This window comes from Typopeltis vanoorti, chromosome 19 (assembly GCF_054136105.1).
Source record: "Typopeltis vanoorti isolate ZY-2024b chromosome 19, IOZ_Tvanoo_1.0, whole genome shotgun sequence".
Lineage (NCBI taxonomy): Eukaryota > Metazoa > Arthropoda > Arachnida > Uropygi > Thelyphonidae > Typopeltis > Typopeltis vanoorti.
The window spans coordinates 77,939,475-77,959,796 of NC_143567.1; the positions used below are offsets into that span (position 1 = coordinate 77,939,475).

Here is a 20,322-nt window from a genome sequence, read left to right on the forward strand (position 1 = left end):
TACAAAAGACGGTTGTTATAGATAGCACAACCATGCTGAGATTTCTTTGAGCTTCAGCTGTCTGTCATTGAGCAATTCCTCCTCAGCAAGAGACTTTTTCTCAGTCATCACTTCCACAAGCCGACCATCACGAGTATGCTCTCTCTTCTTAGGCAAAACTGTTTAGCTCATTCCTTCATGATAGAATATGAAGGAGACGTTTCCCTATAAACACCATCCAACTGTTTGATAGCACCTGGAGAAAGCCCTTCTTTGATGAAAACCTTTATCACAGTGGTACTCAATTTTTAATATTAGAGCCACTTAGCATGCCATGTGTTAGTCAAATGAGTGCCTCCAACTGAATGACCCAGGTAGAGAGTCACTCACGGCATTTTAAAATTGGCGCGAATTTTGTATGTCAAGCTGGAAACTTTTGGAACCTACCTCGTATATCTTCAAGACACCTTACTCAAGATGGTTGATAACTTCAAGTACTCGGGCTTGATCCTCATAAAGGATGGCACCATCGATGCAGATGTGTAACAATGGCCGGATGAAATGAAGAGTGCTGTCCAGAATATTATGTGACAGAAGGATGCTAGTATGATTAAATGGGAAGATATATAAAATGGCAGTACAAGCTCTTGTTATATATGGCACAGAATGTTGGCCTCTTAGAAACAAGAGCAAAAGCTACATGCCACAGATGAAGATGCTGAGATGGATCGGCAGCATTGCCATGCTGGACAAGTGCGTAGAAAACACATCCGTGAGAATTTCAAAATTTGATCTACCACTGATAAAATGACAGTGCTGGCTCAGATTGAACACATCATGAGATGCCCCTATAGATCACATGACATGGTAAGTAATGGAAATTACAGAGCCAAGAGAATGTATTCGATCCCATTTAACATGCATATACCTTTTTTTTATTTAAAAAAAGGTATGTGCATGTTATATAAACATGCTATGTACCTTTTTATATAAAAAAAAATAATAAAATATCTCCAAACTACCTGGTTGGAGACATTGATGATCCAAGACAAGAATATCCTGGTGATTATGGACTGGGAGAGCCACTCCCAAGTGAAATGTGATAATGGCATAAGAATAATCCTTTCTTTCATGCTTACATGGTGATCAAAATACATCATGAAACATTTGGCAAAGATGATTTATTAGTCAGTTTTGATATTTCTTTTCACAAATGTCCCAATCAGTGACACAATTATTCTTCTCCTACAGGACAAATTTCCACCCAACATTACGGGTGGAAATTTGTCCTCAATTACTATTGAGGAAATTTAAGGATAAAGGTGAAAGGCAGGCACATGAACGGTATAAAGTGCAGGCCAGAAGGGTAACGAATGTGATAAGAAAAGCAAAAAAGGATTATGAAAGAACATTGGCCATGCAGGTTAAAGAGAATCCCAAACAGTTTTTTCGATATGTTGCAAGTAAAAGAAAAAATGTATATGGCCGAATGATTTTAAAGAATGCCGATGGTAGGGAGGTAACCGAATCAGTTGATATAGTTGAATTACTGGGCGAGCACTTTGCAAGAATATATCATCGAGGTGGTGACATTGCAGAAATGAATGAACCAATAGATTATACAGGAACTGTGGTGAATGAAGTGGAGGTGAGTAGTCTATTTCAAAACCTCAATGTCAGTGGGATTGGATGGTATACCAGCTCATGTCGTATATGAAGCGGCTAAAGAATTGTCAATATCCTTGACCATTTTGTTTTAACACGTTCGCTGCCAACTACGAGTATACTCGTAGTTCGTATATGAGCTTCACAAGCCAACTACTAGCATACTCGTATGTCGATTTACCGACCTCCTATGCCAAACACGAGTTATCCCGTTGTATAATTACCTTAATTTGTACCCTTGGATTCTGAATAAAGCGGAGAGCATGTCTGGGGGTTTGGTAGAAGGGAAATAATTTCAACTAAAATATAGTATATTGTGTATGTGCCTCAGATGCCAAACTACAAGTATACTCATAGTTCGTATATGAGCTTCACAAGCCAACTACGAGTATACTTGTATGTCGATTACCAACCTCCTATGCCAAGTGTGAGTTAATCCGTAGTATAACACGTAATTTGTAAATCAATTAAAACTAGTAAAATCAATAAAAATAAAAACCAATCAATGAAATAAAAAAGCACTCAATAAAATAGAAAAAAAAAACAATTTATTCAAATTAAGAATGGTACATTTAAAAACAATTTTCCATGCACAATGGTGGTTTTTCCTGGCAAACAGGACAATAATAACGTGTTTCGCGTCTACGTTTGTTTCTTGTACAGACATGACATGGCTTTGTGGGTTGATTCTTTTTTTCTGTTGATGGTAAAATTTCCAAGTAATGAAAATCCCGATTCCTCCTTATATTCTCTGATGCTGTAAGTTCATCCATTCCAACAAAAATTGAGATAAATTGATCTCTAAATTTTAATGCAGACATTACATTTCCAGTAATCATGTTATAAAATTTATGCTCATTTTGAATGTATACCTCAAAAATGCGTATTGCCAATTTCTTTGGCCATCTAATTGTCTTTCGTAAGGTGGAATAGTATGAAAGCATTTGATCAGAAAGATCGGTGCCTGACATACCCAAATTATAATCCCTAACGATATTCGGTTTTAACTGAAATTTATCATTCCGATTTTGCGCTTCACCATTTCAAATTTGTGCATATTTGAAATGGAAAGGACTTCCCTCTTATCCTTCCATTTGCTGACTGCAACAGGACCTCGTCTTTGCCAGACAAATTCCCCTTTCTTTAGTTTCTTCTGAATAACATCTGGTGGATTGTTTTTCCTATTATTTCTCAGCGTTCCACACACATACGTTTTTCTGTTGGCAAGCGATTCTGTTAGAGCTACAGAATTATAAAAATTGTCCATATGCAATACATAACCCCTGTCTAAATATTCTTCCATCAAGTGGAATACAACATCATATGCGTGACCCATTTTCGCTAAACAGGATTCAGATTTTCCTGTATAAATTTTTATTTTTATCACCAATCCATTTGATTCGCACAGTTCATAGAATTTCACGTCATATTTATGTTTTTTGTTTTTTATGTATTGCTGAAATGCCAGTCTACCGCGCCACAACACTATTGACTCATCAATACACAAGTTTCTGTCTGGTGTGTAGCAATTTCGCATTACACTATTAAAATGATCTAGGACTGGTCTTAATTTGTGCAATTTATCATTAGCTGCTTGAGAATTATCTGCGAAATGCAAATGACGCAATAAAATTTGAAATCGATTTTGGCTCATTTTAGAACGCCAAAATGGCAAATTGTAAAGTCGGTTTGTACTCCAATAATGCTCAATAGATAGTAAATTACAAGGACCCATATGAAGTAAAAGTCCAAGAAATAATTTCATTTCAGGTATGTCTGTTGCTTTCCAGTTAGAAATTCTTCGACTTTTTTTGAACTTCGCTCGGCTTTCCTCAATATTTTGTAAAGCATATAAATTGGTTTGTTCTACTAAAATTGTGAGAAAATCTTCAGAAAAGAAAAGTTCAACTAACCTTTTGATATTGAAATTTCCAGTGTCAATTTTAAAACCTGCAGTTTCAACAAAGTCAAATTGTGAGGGCTCTTCTTATGAATTTTCCCAATAAGTTGATGTATTTGGCTGGTTGCTAACATCATCTTCAAAACTTTCTTCTTCATCGGAGTCATCGCTAGAGTCGTCTGTAGGATCATCTTCGGAATCGGAACCAAATATTTCATTAAATTCATCATCGCTCATATTGATGGAGAGATACCAGAGAGTGATTTATTCAGGAGTTGAGGCCAAAAGATGGCTTGTGACTAATGCTGTGCCACAGGATTCTGTTCTTGCACCACTATTCAATTTGTAAATTAACGATATAGGAAAGGATCTGAGAGGAAGTGTTCACTTGTTTGCTGATGATGCAAAGTTGGGTAGAGCAATTGTGAGTGCACAGGATTTCAAAATTTTGCAAGATGATTTGGATTGTTTGGAGGACTGGGCTAAGGAAAATGGATGTCAATTTAATGTGGCAAAGTGTAAGGTTATGCATTTTGGGGTGAAAATATTAGCAGTAGTATATCACATTGGTGGAACTGCACTCCAGGAGATTGATGAGGCCAGGGATTTGGGAGTGTTGGTGGATAGGGAGTTGAAGTTTAGGGAGCACATCACAAAAGTGGCTAAATCAGCTCATCAAATCACTTGGCTTCTGAAAAATACTTTAACAAGCAGAGACAAATAATTTATTGTTCCTCTGTATCCAGCCTTGATAAGACCCCATCTAGACTACTGTGCCCAGATATGGGTGCCAGGGTTTCTTCTTGATGGGGAGGAGGTGGAGAGGATCCAGAGACGAGTGACCAAGATGATAGCAGGTCTGTGGAATGAACCTTATGAGAACAGGTTGAAGATTTGTGGGTTGCAAAAATTGGTTGTCAGGCAGAAAAGGGGTGATATGATTGAGACATTCAAATTACTGAAGAGTTTCTATAAGATTAATCCAGATGATATTTTTGAGAATAGGACTGGTGGTGGGAGGACTAGGGACCATACATGGAAGCTGGGCAAGAATGTGGTTAGCAGGAGTGTTAGAGCTAGGTTTTTTACTTGGAGAGTGGTGAATGAGTGGAATAAGCTTCCAGAGTCTGTTGTGGGTGCTATGACTGTGAATGAGTTCAAGGCGAGGTATGATAGATTCTGTGTGAATATCGAATAGTTGTTCTTGACATGATGTTAGGGCCTCCCTCGATGAGTTTGTCGACTCCTTGGAGTTGCCTGAAATAATAATAATAATTCATATCACAGCCCTTCACAAAAATTTGGAGTCATTAACAATTTGCTCTAATGAACAAGCTCTTAAAGAAGAATTAAAAATTATTAGCAATGTTTATAAATAATGGTTGTAACAAAAATAATATTAATAAAGTTCTTCATAAAACTTCGACTAAAAAAAATAATATAGATTACAGTAAAACCATACATTAAAGGGTTATCAGAAAAAATTAATTGAATCCTACACCATTACAATCTTAATGCCACTTTTAAACCACCTTTAAAATTAAAAAAACAATCAACTCCTCTAAGAATCATCTCCTCCCCATTGGCACACCCTGGAGTTTATTGCATCTATTGCACCTGTATCTTACCTTATTGGGAAACTGGACGTACAATCCCTATCCGTAAAATAAATAAATAAAAAAAAAAGAACACATACGACACATTAAATTTAACAATTTTGTTGAAGCAGGCCTCTCAGATCACGTTCTTAACACCCTACACCAAATTGATTGGAAAAGCACTTGTTCTTTACATCATACAAAAACCTGGTATGAACGGAAATTTAAAGAAGCCCCTGAAATTTTGATTAACCATCCTAATCTTAATAGTATTTGTTGCATAAAAATTCCAAGAATTTGGATGACACATCAGCCCACTTAGTTTTCCAACAAACCGTAACTTGAGGACTCTAAGCAAGTTTTCAACTTTTATTGGCTACTATCCATACCAGTGTGTTGTAATTTATATGTATACTATATAGGTGATTTTTATTTTATTTATTAATTTAATTTTTTTCTTTTTGTAAACATGTTGCTCTCCAGCTTGATTTAACTCTGTAACCTAATAGATAATAATAATAACAGGACTCTAGCTTTGATGTAGTAAGTTTTTTTTTTTACACCAGAGGTGAGGCCAATAGTAACGGTCGATCAGTAACTTTAGCAAACCATGTAGATGTAGTGCAGCTTGCTTTTTTTTTTTTTTTTTTTGTATGATGATGACCTTAATGTGAAGGTTGAAATGTCGAGTGTTTATTTTGGTTTATATTAAACTAAAGTTTTACTCTTAACATGGTAGTTGTTTCTATAAGTTTCATGATGCATAAGAATAACTGTGCATCTTGTGGGCCAAATTTTTTGTGTTCCATCCCTGCTGGCAAATTTTGTGAAGTTGCACTACAGTGGGTGCTCTCCCTTTTAAAAAGTTCTGAAAATATTTTCGATTCCTGCCATTTTTCTGGTTTTGATCTTAACAATAGTGCTTTCTGCTCTCTAAATATTGGATAATCCCAATTCTTATTATCCTTCTAGAGGGTAGCACAGGGAATATTATTGACAAACCAGAGAAAATATTTCTTTAATCTACTGTTTTGCATTTTCAAAAGAAAAGATGCTGGTTATGAATCAAGCTAGAAACTTTTTTTCAAGTTCATTTTGTTACTTACTCTCTCTGTTTGCTATATATATAATACACACACACACACACAGAGGGTGTGATTCGAAAACTGGAATGTGTATCTGCTTTCTGCTCGAAATTGTTAGTTATACAAATTTCTTCAAGCTGATTCATCTGTACGAGGGTTGTCTGAAAAGTTCTTGGCCTAACAATGAAAAAGCAAATTTATAATTTCAAAATTATTTTTATTTTTCAGCATAATCTCCCTTAAGACTAATACATTTATTCCAGCAATGCTCCAGTGCCATTGTCCTGTCCCTGTAGTAACATATGCAAAATACCCCTCTATAGCTGCAATCACCTCTTGATTCGAAGAAAAACACTGACCAGCAAGGAAGAGTTTTAGTTTGGGAAGAGATGGAAGTCAGAGGGAACCAAATCTGGGGAATAGGGTGCATGCTCCAACAATTCAGAGTGCAGATGCCAAAACACCTTTGTGGGCAGGTGCATTGTCTTGATAAAAGATTGTTTTCTTCTGCAAACTGGGTCTTTTCTCACAAATTTTTTTTTGTCTAGTCTGGTTAAAAGATCAGAATAATATTCCCACTGTTATTGTTTTACCCTTTTCAAGATGATTATAAACAAAATGCTTTTAGCACCAGATGCCATGACCTTTCCTGCTGATGGAACCGACTTTGTCTTCTCTGGTGCTGAACAACCGGCTTCTGTCCACTGTTTTGACTGCTGTTTTCTGGTGTGTAATGGTGAATCCAAGTTTCATCCATAGTAATAAATCGATGCACAAAATCAGTTTCATTCTTTTTAAAACGCTCCAAGCACTGTTCAGAGATTTTCATGCGAGTCTGTTTTTGATCTGCTGTGAACAAGCGTGACACCCATCTTGCACAAAGCTTTTTCATTTGCAATTCTTCATTCAAAATACACGTTCTTTTGAAATGCCTATAGTCTCAGCAATTTCACGCACTTTGACCTGCATCATCCAATACCATATCGTGCACTTGATCAATGATTTCTAGTGTTGTTACACTTTTTGGAAGTCCTTCACGTGGATCATTTTCAAGGCTGGTATGGCCATACTTGGAAACTGACTAGTATTTGCTAGTAGTGAAGTTGCTTCAGCCTGTAAGAACTGTTTTGATTTCATCATTAATCTTGTTGAAGGAGAAGAGTGCCCATAAACGTTTGAAAGTTCAAAATTTATGAACTTTCTAAATCAATTTTATCCATTTCAAGGGATACAGACAACACTTTTGCTTCAGACAGCTGTAGAAAACAAACTACTTGATAGAATGACTTGCAATTTCACATGGATGCTTATGACAGATGTACCAACTTAGAAAAAAAAAAATCTTGCCAGTAGTGTTGCCATGTATGGTCGAAGCTGAGAACCTTTCAGACCACTCTTGTAAATAGTATTTCTTTAGATTTTGGGCACCAGTATAGTTTGCTAAATAATTATTTCAGAAAGCATTATTAGGGACACAATCTTTTTCGATTCTCCAGGATTATTTTCTCAATTTTTTAATATTTTTTTGTTTGTTTTAGATTGAGCATGAACCTCCTCCCGGAAAGAAAGTTCCCAAAAATAAGCATCCTATACTCTTTTTTGGAACATATGAAACGTAAGTATAGTTAGTGCTTAATGATAAACATGAAGAGATATTAGTTTTATTTATAAAAGTAAACAAAAAAATATTTTCAATTATTCAGAAGTAACAGGAGTCACTGAAATATTTTGTTTATTTTTTTTCTTTTCTTTTTAATTGGTAGAGTTGTATTAGAAAGCACTGAAAATTGGTGAACAGGTATTCACTTGTACATATTTTTATGTAGTCTACATGCTTAGGCTTAATGTCACTTGGAAACTGAATAGTATTTGCTAGTAGTGAAGTTGCTTCAGCCTGTCAGAACTGTTTTGATTTCATCATTAACCTTGTCATTTCTTTCCCATCCATAGAAAGGGTTATGGTTATAACTTAGCTGTATGCTAGATAGGAGAAAATGAAGGTTGCTGTTTTAGAGGGGTTTTTTTTAACGTGTAGGTTGCTTCATAGTATCTTACATTGCACAGTGCAAATTCTTTCACCACAATAAGTATATCAATCATAGATTAACTTCAATATCTTTACTAATAATTCTCTTTCTTCTATTGGGTAGTGTGTTTTGTGTATTGGGTGCAGTATCTCAAAGGAGGGGAGTGACGTATGGTGCATCACAGGACACCGTTCTGGAGCTGGTGATTTTTATTTATATCTGAAGCACAGGATGTCTACAATTGAACTTCCCCTATTCAAAGCCTTATGTAGCTGAGTCTAACATCTGGAATGTCACCAAATTTGGTACGGAGACAAAGACATAAGAAGAAATATTCTGTAAAAAAAAAAAAAAAAAGTAGCATGGCAATTGGATATGCCATATTTCACAGTATGGAAAGTCTTGTGCAAAATTATGTTTTATCCATAAAAGATCAGCTGCTACATGATGATTATGTTAAGTGACTGATGTTTCTGGTCAGATTGGAAGTTGACAATGTTTGGCATTGGAAAATTCTGTTAGAGAAGATAAGGTGCCTTTTTTATCTGAATGGACTGTTAACATCCAAAATTTTCGAATTTGGGCTTCTGAATCACCTCATGCGCTCCAGGAATTCCCATGACGTTCACCAAATATTACCATTTGTATGATTTCACAGCAGATTTTATAATACGCCCATTCTTTTTTTTTTTTTTTTTTGAAAACATCACTCCAACAGGATCAGTAAGTTGTTCCATTATCACAGGAAAATCTTGTGATATTATTATTATTATTATTATTCCGGGCAACTCCAAGGAGTATTCGACATTCACACATTAACTTAGTAATAATATATAATATTAACAATGAAACATTAATATTAAATGTTTCATTGTTGTGTTATAAGTACAGCGCATAAAGATAATCTTTTATTTCAGTTTAGTCTGTTATTCATTTGTCTGTTTATTTTAATGCTTTTTTGCATTGTGCAGTACCATATTCCTCCTATCAGTGACTTTTTGAACTAAAAAGTTTTTTTTCATGACATCCTCCTTCCAGTGTCTGGGGTTAGTCTCCCTACCAAATTTGGTGACATTCTGGTTGTTAGATTGAGCTACATAAGGCTCTGAATAGGGGAAGTTTAATTATGGCTACCCTGTGTATCATAATTTTTTTTCTTCTAATTTTGATTACAATAACAATTGTAATCAAAATTAGAAAAAAATTGATGTGGTTAAGTGGCATTAAACCTGATATCAAAATTGATGTTAATCTCAGCACATTTTTCTTATAATTGTACTCTTAATTTCCTCATCAGCCTTGATTTGTTTGCATGTCAGTAATTACATAGATGCAAAGTATGCAATGAAATGAAAATAACATAGATACAAAGCATAAATTAATTGGAATTTTGCATCTGTATAGGTAGTTAAATCCAGTCTGCTGGATACCTTAACTAAATTAAATAAGCTGTAACAAATGAAAATCAACATTAAAAATAAAACCTATGAAAATTGAAAATATCAGCTATATATGTTCAACTGAATGTTGAACATATAGAACAAATATATTTCCAGACTGACACAATATCAAATGTATGGAAGTGTGCTTACTATGGTATCTGATTTAAAAACTCTTGCGTGACCAGCTATTTTAATGTAATGACCAAGAAACAGTGAGTATCCTTTAAAAGTTTATATGATAAGAGATAAATTAGTCAAAATAACAATATATGTGTTCAAACCAATTTTATTTTTATAAATTTGACAGTTTTTCTAGAAATAAAGCAGTTGATCAAAGACTGTAAGCCACAGCTGAGAAAAATTAGGAATGTGAACAGAAGGAATAAAATGACAGAATCATATTGAAAATGAAGATATTTGGAAGGAATTTGATGCTGTTAGCATTCAGGAAAGTTTGTAGTGATTGACGTTTCATGTAGTACTATCATGGTATCTTGTACATTCCCTTCATTGGATGATCTCTTTATAATATAAAACAAAGAAGGGAGTAAAATAGAGAAACACAGATGTGAGATTGGTACAAGCTATTGTTAAAGTTTTGGAAAAAAAACACTGTTTAGGATTTGCACTTTGAAATAAACAACACAGCTGGTGTCTGTGTGTGTGTTGGGGAGGGAAAAGCTATCATATGAAATGATTCATTGGATGAATTGGGCATACTTGTGTTCTTGGTATTATTTCCAGCATTAATCGCAGCGTGAAAACACTTCAGATGCGTTTAAAAATTTAATAACTCATTTTGTTAATTTCTCTTATTTTTATTTTATTAGCATTTATAAGAAGGAAAATATGCCACTGAACTTCTGCTGAAAACACTGACAGCTGGATGTACATTTAAAAAAAAAAATTTTTTTTTTGAGGGATGGTGGGAATAACCAGGGAGGAGGCATAGATTACCTGTGGATTTTTTGCTGTTTGTGGTAAGTCTTGTAATGCATTCTTTGTAAATATCAAGGGAACGCTATTTTATTTTCAAATTAAAATGTTTTTGTTCCTGATGACGTATGCCATAGAGCAGCGTTTCCCAAACTGTGGACTGCAGCCCCAAGGGGGCTACAAGTTTTGTTGAGGGAGCTGTGAAATAATGAAAAATTTTAAATGTTTTAAGACTAAGTAGTATCTTAAAAGAAACATTTAATTTCTATTATTTAATATTTCTTTTTTGTTATTTTTTATATTTTAATGGAAAAAATTACACATTGGTGTTAGTTCACAAATTTTGCTGCCTGCGTATTTCTGCACTTAATGAATATTAGTAAATATATGCTTATTCATATAAGTTTCATTTCAAAGGTATTGATAAGAAGCACAAAAAAGCTTACAAATCCAAAATCTTGAATATAAATTGTCATCATCATCATGCATATCAAGGATTAAGAGGGCGTCCTGGTTTTCTTTTTCCTAATGGCTTGTACTTTAAGGCTATATAGAAGAATATAAATTGAATTCAATATAAATACAATAAATATTATAATGACATGTCTGTATTACGATTTTTTTTTGATTGGGGAGGGGGGGGGGTTCTTGAAATATTTTAATTTTTTCCCAAGGGGGCCTTTGCATCCATTTTTATTTTGGGTTTTCTCCTTGTTGTTCCTACTGTAAATAACACCATGAACAATTCCAACCACACAAGCTTATTGTCTATTATGCTTCTATTCTGTTGATCCATGTATAGGGTACCAAAATGCTACTGCACATTTAAAGGATATTTCAGATAGTATGGTTACAAGGCAGTAGTTGACAGCATGGGATGAATCCTGGAGTTCCATGTCTTTGCTGCTACTGCCTTGTAAAATTTCACTTTAGCTGTATGCATGTAATATGTGTGTGTGTAGCAAAGTTAAGATTCTGTAATCTGGAAATTAGTGTAGTACGTATTAAATTTAACTGAATTGCTGCTCTTTTTTGTTTCTGGAGTTTTTGAATTATTTCCTAATTTGGAGCAGCTTTTATAGTGGCATATAGACATACTCAATGCCTTTTATTTCTTGTTCCCATCATGTCTTCTCACACATTCTTCACAATACACATTGAGTAACTTCTTTTCATGAAACAATGCAATGGCTTTAAAATGAAAACTTTATACAACTTGTCATTTGTGCAGTACATTTAACTGTTAACTATTGTCGTGGCAGGTCGTTGAGTACACATTTAAGGAGACAATAAGATGAGAATTATTGTAAGTGAAATGTGAATTTTCAAACTTTTTTGGGAGGTTACCTAAACTTGTATTCCATGTTTGCAGATTTTTCTTGTTGGTTGCATACCAAAAGCTATGGTTGCATAGTCCTCACAGGAAATGGATAAACATTTTTGTCTTTAGTCAGTTGTTTGCTTAGCAGTCTGTATATTTCATTTGAAAAATTTTATCTGCCATGTCAAGTAATTTTGAACAAGGTAAGCTTTAGTAATTTCAATTGATTTAGGCGATAGCTGTAGTGGTATTTGAAGAAGTTTGCTTGTTTAACGTTAATTTTATTATGATTTACCCATAGTGCATTCAATAGCAGCAACATCTTTGGTTGGAATGACTTAGGTTTGAATTCCATTTAGAACAGAAGGAATATTTTACGGATTTTTTTTTTCCCCTTGCAAAGAAAATTAATGAGAATACATGAATTGGCAAGTATTCAGATAAGATTAACTGTTTTATTATCATTGAAATTAGGTGTATAAGAAGCCAGATTACTTGGCTGCAACTTTGTGGCTTTCTATTTTTTCCATGTGTTTAAAAAAGTTTTTTCACATGTTTTGTTGGCCACAGATATTAGGTTTAAGGGAATTGCCGACAGTTCACCAAGAGTTGTCAGTGATCTGTGCGATATTCCCACACAAATATTTGTGTTGCGTTAAATATGTGAAAGTGTTGTGATATTTCTCTAATAAATAATTATTTGTAACATTTCAGAGCTGTTCTTGGTGCAAAGGATCTCTATCCATATGAACTCTACAAGCAGAAGTTTGGAAAACAACAAAAAAGAAAATTCTTTAATGAAGGTCTTTGGGAAATTGAAAACAATCCATTGGTGAATCCCCCAAATCAGTTGGTAGGTGTACAGTTCAACTTGCATTTTTTGCGCAGTTTGAATTAGGTTAAGTTTTTTATATAATCAGTTTTAAAGTTTTAATTAATACTTAATTTTCTGCTGTGTTTCCTTGTTTAAGTCACCTGAAGATAGACTTCAGTTCAAGTCTATTCAACAAGCCAACTGAGGGACTTTTTCCAAACCTTCATTCAACTGGTTCCCGAGCTAGTCGATCATTGGCATGTCAGGCAGGTTTTTTCTCCTGGAACCTCAGGGATTTTTTCATCCCATAAACTCAAGAAAAACGACAGTAGAACCTACATTATTTCAGACAGTAACATATCCTGTTAGGATTAGGTACCAAGAGATGGCAGCACTTGTTTGCCCATCTCTTCATTGGTTGGCACTTATAATTAGTGATAGTCATGAGCCAGCTATCTCTGGCTAGCAATGAAGATTGAACTGCCCATTCAGTCTCCAATAAGCAAGATAGGGTTTAAAAAGGCTTTACCTACTCTCTATAAGTGAATAAAAGGCATTGCTTGATTATTATTTCCCCAGTTCTCACTGCAGATTTAGTTTTGAACAATTTTCCTTATGTGTTTTGGAGACAGCAGAGCTTCAAGATGTTTTATATAAAACCATGATTTCTCAGTTATTTGTCATAAATGTCTGATTTTGGTAGCTGTGTTTGAACTAAATCCAGCTTGTTTTTTATGTTTTGACTTCAACAATCTTTGCTTCTCAAGTATGTACTGGTATTAATCTCTCCTAGAACAACAAATTTCTCTAATTTTCATGTTCAGTTATCTTATAAATGGATAAGATGAGCACTTTACTTGGTAATGGATAAGCCATCTCAGGCCCACTTTTGTGTTTCTGTATAATACACTGTATCCATATCAATTATCCCCATAGTGATACGTACTCGTGATTGCATTCATGCCGGATTTTAGAGAGCTTAAGCTTGCTAATGAATTATTAACTTCCTAGATATTGTCTTCAATTTTTACCTCATTATCTATTTATATATTTCTGTTCTCTTTCCAAAATCTTCTGATGATGTACTTAGTCACTTAGCAGAAACCTTTTTTTTGTACAATTTCTTTTTTCATGGACTGTCTTTAATTTTCCTAATGTGCTTTCTGTTTACTGCTCATTTTTCTTTTTGCAGACTGCTTCCCTGATAAGTCTTCTTTCTTCAGATTGTTACTCATTCTAATCTTTGGTTCTTGTTCTCAAACTCCCTACCCGATAATATTTTGAAATATAGATCTGTAGTTCACATCTAAGAGCTGTCTCCAGCTTTGATTTTTTTCAAAACTTTGTTATGCTATTTTGTTTTCAAATTCTTTTTTTACTAGTTGGTTCTGGTCACAAATCTTTTCAAAGATGTTGCCAGGAACAACAGTATATTGACTTGTGTGTTCTCTCAACTTGAAATTTATGCACATTTTTGTTATAACTGTTTTGATGTGGATAATGATTGTTCATCCCAAACAAAGCTCCAGTATTATTAGTCTTGCATCCCTTTCCCCCCCCCCCCCCTTAGGTTTTCTTACAACATTTCTGTGTGTCTGGGATACATTTTTACTCAGCATTTTAGGTCTCTAACAAGGACCAGATTTTCTTCTATAAGAAAATTTGTACTTGAAAAAGAAAAGCCAGTTCTTGTTGCTGACAAAAAATATCAGATGCTCTTTTATGACTTGATGAATTGCTATGCTTATTCTCTACTGTTTCATAGGAGCATACGCACAAATCAGTTGCATTATCCAGTTTGTCCACTTCAAAATTTTCCCACATCACTCTTGAAATCAATTCCAGTGAATTTATCTTCATGTTTACTGTCGAATACTATAGCTAATCTCACTTTTCCATGATTACTCAGTCATCTTATTTAGTAGACGACTCACCTGCTTTGGTCTTGATAGTTTTATTAACACCAGTTGTTATCTAAGTGGAACTAAAAAAATTATGATTATTTCTGCAATTTGTCTGTTACTTACACTTCTTTCCTATTGATTTATCTTACTTTGATACTTCAATCTTTAGTTAAAGTTGTTATAGTAGCTGACAAAGTCACCATTTCTTGTATAACTGGGCAACATTCTCAGCTGCCATATCTTAGTTCCAGCTAATACATAATAAATATCAGTCAGTGAAGTTCTTCACTATCATCCCATCCTCATTTGGCAACCAAGCTGAGTTTGGATATCTAATGATTTGCTAGTAATACTGAACCCAACATACCTGAGGGGTATGCTGGGTTCTGTGCCATGATATCAGTTATTGGATGGGAAGGATATCAACAGTGAATGGGAAGTGTTTAAAAATATACTTAAATGATGCGATATCAGAATGTGTCCCTAGAGTGGAGTGAAATGGGTGTGTAATTTAATTAAGCAAGAGATTTATAAAGAAAAGATGATGTGGAAGGTATATTGTGTGCATAAGGATGATGTCAGTTATGATAATTATAAGCAGCTGGCCAGAAGAGTCAAGTGTTGTGCAGAAAGCTAAGTCTGAGTAGGAAAAGAAATTGACTCTGCAAGTTAAAGACAACTCCAAAGGATTCTATCATTATGATGCAGAAGTGATTGCTCAACTAATGAGTAGCCATTTTGCTAAAAGTTATCAAACTTGTATTGTGCAAAATTGAACTCACCTCTACTTCTTCACTGTATGAGTAAATACTAGAGCTGTTGCACAAACTAACAATAGTACAACAGGAACTGATGGGATATCAGCATGGATGTTAAGAGTGTTCAGCTGAACTGGCTATTCCATTGACCACACTATATAATTTGAGTCTCAGAACAGGAAAGATTCCACAGGAGTGGAAAGAATGTATGGTAATCACATTGCACAAGGGATTACCATACATCATGGTGCAAAGACCGATGTGTCCAACTACTTACCAATCAGTATCTCAGAATTGGTGGTAAAGATATTGAAAAAAATGGTTATGGCTCTCATTCAGAAATGGGTTGACAGAGAATCTCTACTTTGCAATGATGAACTGTAAGGGTTTACTAAGGAAAGTTCATGTTTTAGCAACTTGCATTCTATAATAATGTTACCACTGAGTTAGACAAGGGGAATGGCTACATCATGATAATTTTGGATTTTGCTAATACTTTTGACAGAATAAAGCATGGTAGACTGTTGCATAAATTGGAGAATATGGGTTTGGATTATAGAATATTAATGTGGATAAGAGGATGGCTGACTGACTTATGAAAAATGGTATATCATGGATGCGAGGCTGCAAGATTTAAGGTAACCAGGGTCTACCACAAGGGTCAGTCCTTGGTCCACTGTTGTCATTATGTACATTAATGACATTGGGAAGGATTTGACAGGTGATATATAGCTATTTGCTAATGATGCAAAGATCATCATCAAATTTCTGCCATGTACCCTCAAGGGGGTGTACAAGATATAACAGTACTACATGAAAAAATTACATCATTACTAACTTCCTATCTACAATTTTCCTCCAAATCAGTCTGTTATTTGTCAAGACTCCAACATTATCAGATCTTATATTTCTATCGTCTAAGGCACTTTGTACCATATCAATCCACCTATATCTTGGTCTTCCTCTGGGTCGTTTTCCTGCCAACCTAGCAGAGAACACTTGTTTTGCTAATCTTTCCTCTCCCATTCTATTTAAGTGACCATACCACCTGAGATTAGCTCTGCTAACGCATTCCTGGATGCTGACAATGTCAAGTTCTTTCCTAATATCCTCATTTTTAATATGATATTGCCATTGATGCCATCTGTTCACGCCTCTAATCTTTCTCAGGACTCTCATATCTGCGGTCTCTAGTCTTTGGTCAAGTGTTTTACTTCTGACCCAGCTCTCAGATCCAAAAGTTAAAACTGGTGTGAACACTGTTTTGTATACAGCTAATTTAGTGTTCCGACTAATTTCTCTCTTATTCCATATGAATTTATTCAATTGACTTCCCACCATACCAGCTTTGCTGATTCTGTTGTCTATTTCTATATTTAATTTACCATCTTCAGTAAAAATCGTGCCTAAGTATCCGAAATGTTTTACTTCTTCCACAGGTTCTCCATTCACAACACAGTTGACATTTTCAATGATTCTGCCTATTTTCATTGTCTTTGTCTTTTTATTGCTGACCTTCATACCATATCTATTACAATAGTTATTCAATTTAGTCAGAGAATCTTGCAGACTTCTAGCAGATTTATTTAGAAGTATAACATCATCCGCATAAAGCAAAGAGCTGACATTAACATCTCCAATTTTGATATCAGGTTTAATACCACTTTCCTTCATAATGTGATCCATATAGATAATGTACATCCTTGTCTCACACCAGATTTAACATTAAACCATCTTCCTCTACTTCCTTCAATTCTAACTGTTGACTTCCAACTCAAATAAAGACTAAGTATTGCTTGATATAATGCCCCATTGACACCATATAACTGCAGCGTATTGAATAGCTTCTCTTTGCACCTTGTCATATGCCTTTTCCAAATCGATAAAACTTAAATACAGATCTTTGTTATATTCCCATGCTTTCTCGACTATTTGTCGTAAAGTGAATATCTGATCCTGACAGCCTCTATTTGGCCTGAATCCAGCTTGTTCTTCACCAAGCTTTTCTTCCACAATTTTTCTCAACCATTTCTCAAGTATACTTGCATAGATCTTGCCAGGAACACTCAGTAGGGAAATACCTCTGTAAGTCTCACATTAAGTTTTATTTCCCTTTTTATATATGGGTACTATGAGAGCTCTACTCCAGTCATCGGGAATTCGTCCCTCTGTCCAGGCTTTCTGTGCCATGCAGTGCAGCCACTGTAAGACTTTTATACCAGCATTTCTGGTTGAATATCATCTACTCCTGCTACCTTTCCACATTTCAAGCTTTTGATGGCTTTTTCTACTTCAAGTATGGATATGTATTCCTGACACTATGCCTGGTCAGTATTTTTTATCACTGTGCTGTCATCACTGCTTGTTTCATTTAGCAGTTTTTCAAAGTAATTACTCCATACTTCAAGGATATCTTTTTCTCCTGTTTTCATGTCACCTTTATCATCTCTAACTCCTTTTACAGCACTCTTTCCTCCATTCCTAAGCTTCAACAACCTCCAGAATATTTTGTCACCTTCTTGATATTTATTTTCTATATTCTTGCCAAAATTCTCCCATGACTTTTGTTTAGCTATTTTTACACACTGTTTAGCTTTCTTACATTTGTCTCTGTACTCTGTAAGAGTAAAAGCTGACTTATTTGCCAGGAACTTTTGATATGCTTTCTTCTTTTCCTTCACTGCCTCTTTAACTCTCTTTAACTTCCTGTGTCTACCAGGGAGTTCTGATTTTTTTATTCTTGCACATAACCTCACCACATGCCTCTCTGGCAGAATCAATGTTTTCTTCAGAGTTTGCCATTGAATCTCCAAGGTTTGATTCAGAAAACATCACTATCAACAATAACATAGTCAATGAGACTTTTCTTATTCCTAGCCTCTTCTCTCCATGTGAATTTGTGCACATTTTTATGTTGGAACATGGTGTTAGTAATAACCAGTCCATGTCCTGAGCAGAAATCCAACAGATATTTGCCATTATTATTAGCTTTGCTCTTTTCTCCAAATTTTCCCAAAATATTTTTGTATGTCTCACAATCATTTCCTACTCTGCTATTTAGATCCCCAACAAGGACCAACTTTTCCTTTTTCATTGTGTCAGTTGCTTTTTCTAAAGCGTCAAAAAATTCCTCCACTTCTACCTTAGTAGAACCTTCTGTGGGACCATAGGCACAAATAAGTCTCATTGTCCAGTTCCCCATTCTGATATTTGCCCACATTACTCTACTTGAGACTGACTGCCATTCAAGAAAATTAGCCTCGTATTTTGTGTTGAATACTATGGCTACTCCTTCTTTTCCTTGATTGTCATTGCCTGAATATAACATTTTGTATTTATTGCTCAGAAAGATCTCACCAGTTTTGGTGTTTTTTGTTTCAGTCACCCCTATTATGTCGATCTGGTACTTATCTAATTCCTCAGCTAGCTCCATTTCTTTGCCATTCAGGCTTCTTACGTTGATAGTACTGATCTTTAAATCTGGTGATGTTGAGTTGGGGTTTGTTTTCAGATTTGTTCGAGTAGCTGACTTTTTGCTGTTCGCCCTGGTTCCCTGGCGAAAACAACGGGTGCCTTGTTTAACCTGGCGACGCTCCAGCCGGCATGAAATTTTGTCATGTTGTACCATCATTTTTTATTTTGGTTTAACCAACAAGAATACAATTTGGTCGGCTAAATCCCAAATTGCCAGCCCATCCTCGTTCGTTCAGTATCAAAGTAGATACTCAACAGGGTGCACCACGAGAAGGTGAGGATTGGACATTAGGTCAGAAGCCCTGGTCGGTTCTCTGCATTCCTTTAAAGGCTATGTGGAGGTCTCCTCTCAGTTATACAGCTTTGACCCTTAAGCACCCCCTGATGCAAAGATAGGTAGGATAATTAGGAATGCTGCTGATATGCAGTATTTGCAGAATGATTTGAATTGGCTGGAATTGTGGGCATTGGAAAGTGGATGTCAGTAAATGTAAAGTCATTCACTTTGGCATGATTAAATATCCATTGTCATATATTATATTGAGATGACTTGCTAATGCTTCTGCCTGGTATCTCAACTTGGGCCTGGCTCCCACTGAAGAGACCTCAATAAAGGTCGAAACTAGTCTGGGTAGTGGCCCTTCCCATAATGCATAACATTAGACATATCCGCAAGGTTGGTAACTTGCTCCACCTTTGCAACGAGTTGCCCTGGTGTTGTACCACCTTACCCCAGTCCTGAAGATACTTTCAGGTGCAAACTTTGTTTGCTCACACTTGGATAAAGGATTAAACTAAATTTATTATAGGATTCTTTAACCCTTAGATAAGTTAACCCACAGTGTGAATACTAATGTATTACAGCCTTCATGAGTGGGATTTACATATTATAAATCGCACACAAAATTATATAACACTGAATCACTAAATGTAGCAAAAAACTAGCCATTGTACTTCAGCAGCATTAAAGATAAAAGCTATAGTTAGCTTTTATCTTTTAGTCTCATGTGATTTGGGAGGCTTGCTCTGTTTTGTGAAGCTTACTATTTGTAAGTGGTAATGGTGCTGTAACATATGTTTTAAGTTTATGATGTTAATTGAATTTGATTCTGAATATGTTAAATCTAGTCTGGCCACAATTTTTCATGTTTACTGATTAGCAGCTATCTTTATCTATATTTTGGGATTTTTCTAATTGTACTTGTGCTCAAGTATTAACCTCTGGCATGCATTCCCTCTGCACACTATTCTATTCTACATTTTAGAAATGAATCCATATGCATCTCATTCCTCAGAATAGAAAAGAAAAGTTTGCTATTGAACTTTTCATTTCATGTAACTCCTTCCAGAAATAATGTGAAAGGTTACTGTCAGTACTGATTCTCCTTGCCCCAATCATCTGTACCTATATGCCACAGA

General features: G+C 35.1%; 1 protein-coding gene across 1 annotated transcript in view; it reads left to right on the forward strand.

Moving 5' to 3' along the window:
• LOC150096273 (uncharacterized) overlaps nucleotides 1–20,322 on the forward strand; it is a 74,990-nt gene that overhangs the window by 25,597 nt on the left and 29,071 nt on the right. The window contains exons 2-3 of the mRNA XM_090408934.1: nucleotides 7,766–7,842; nucleotides 12,668–12,806. Of these exons, the coding sequence (XP_090265060.1) occupies nucleotides 7,766–7,842; nucleotides 12,668–12,806 (216 nt within the window). The remainder of the gene's footprint in view (nucleotides 1–7,765; nucleotides 7,843–12,667; nucleotides 12,807–20,322) is intronic.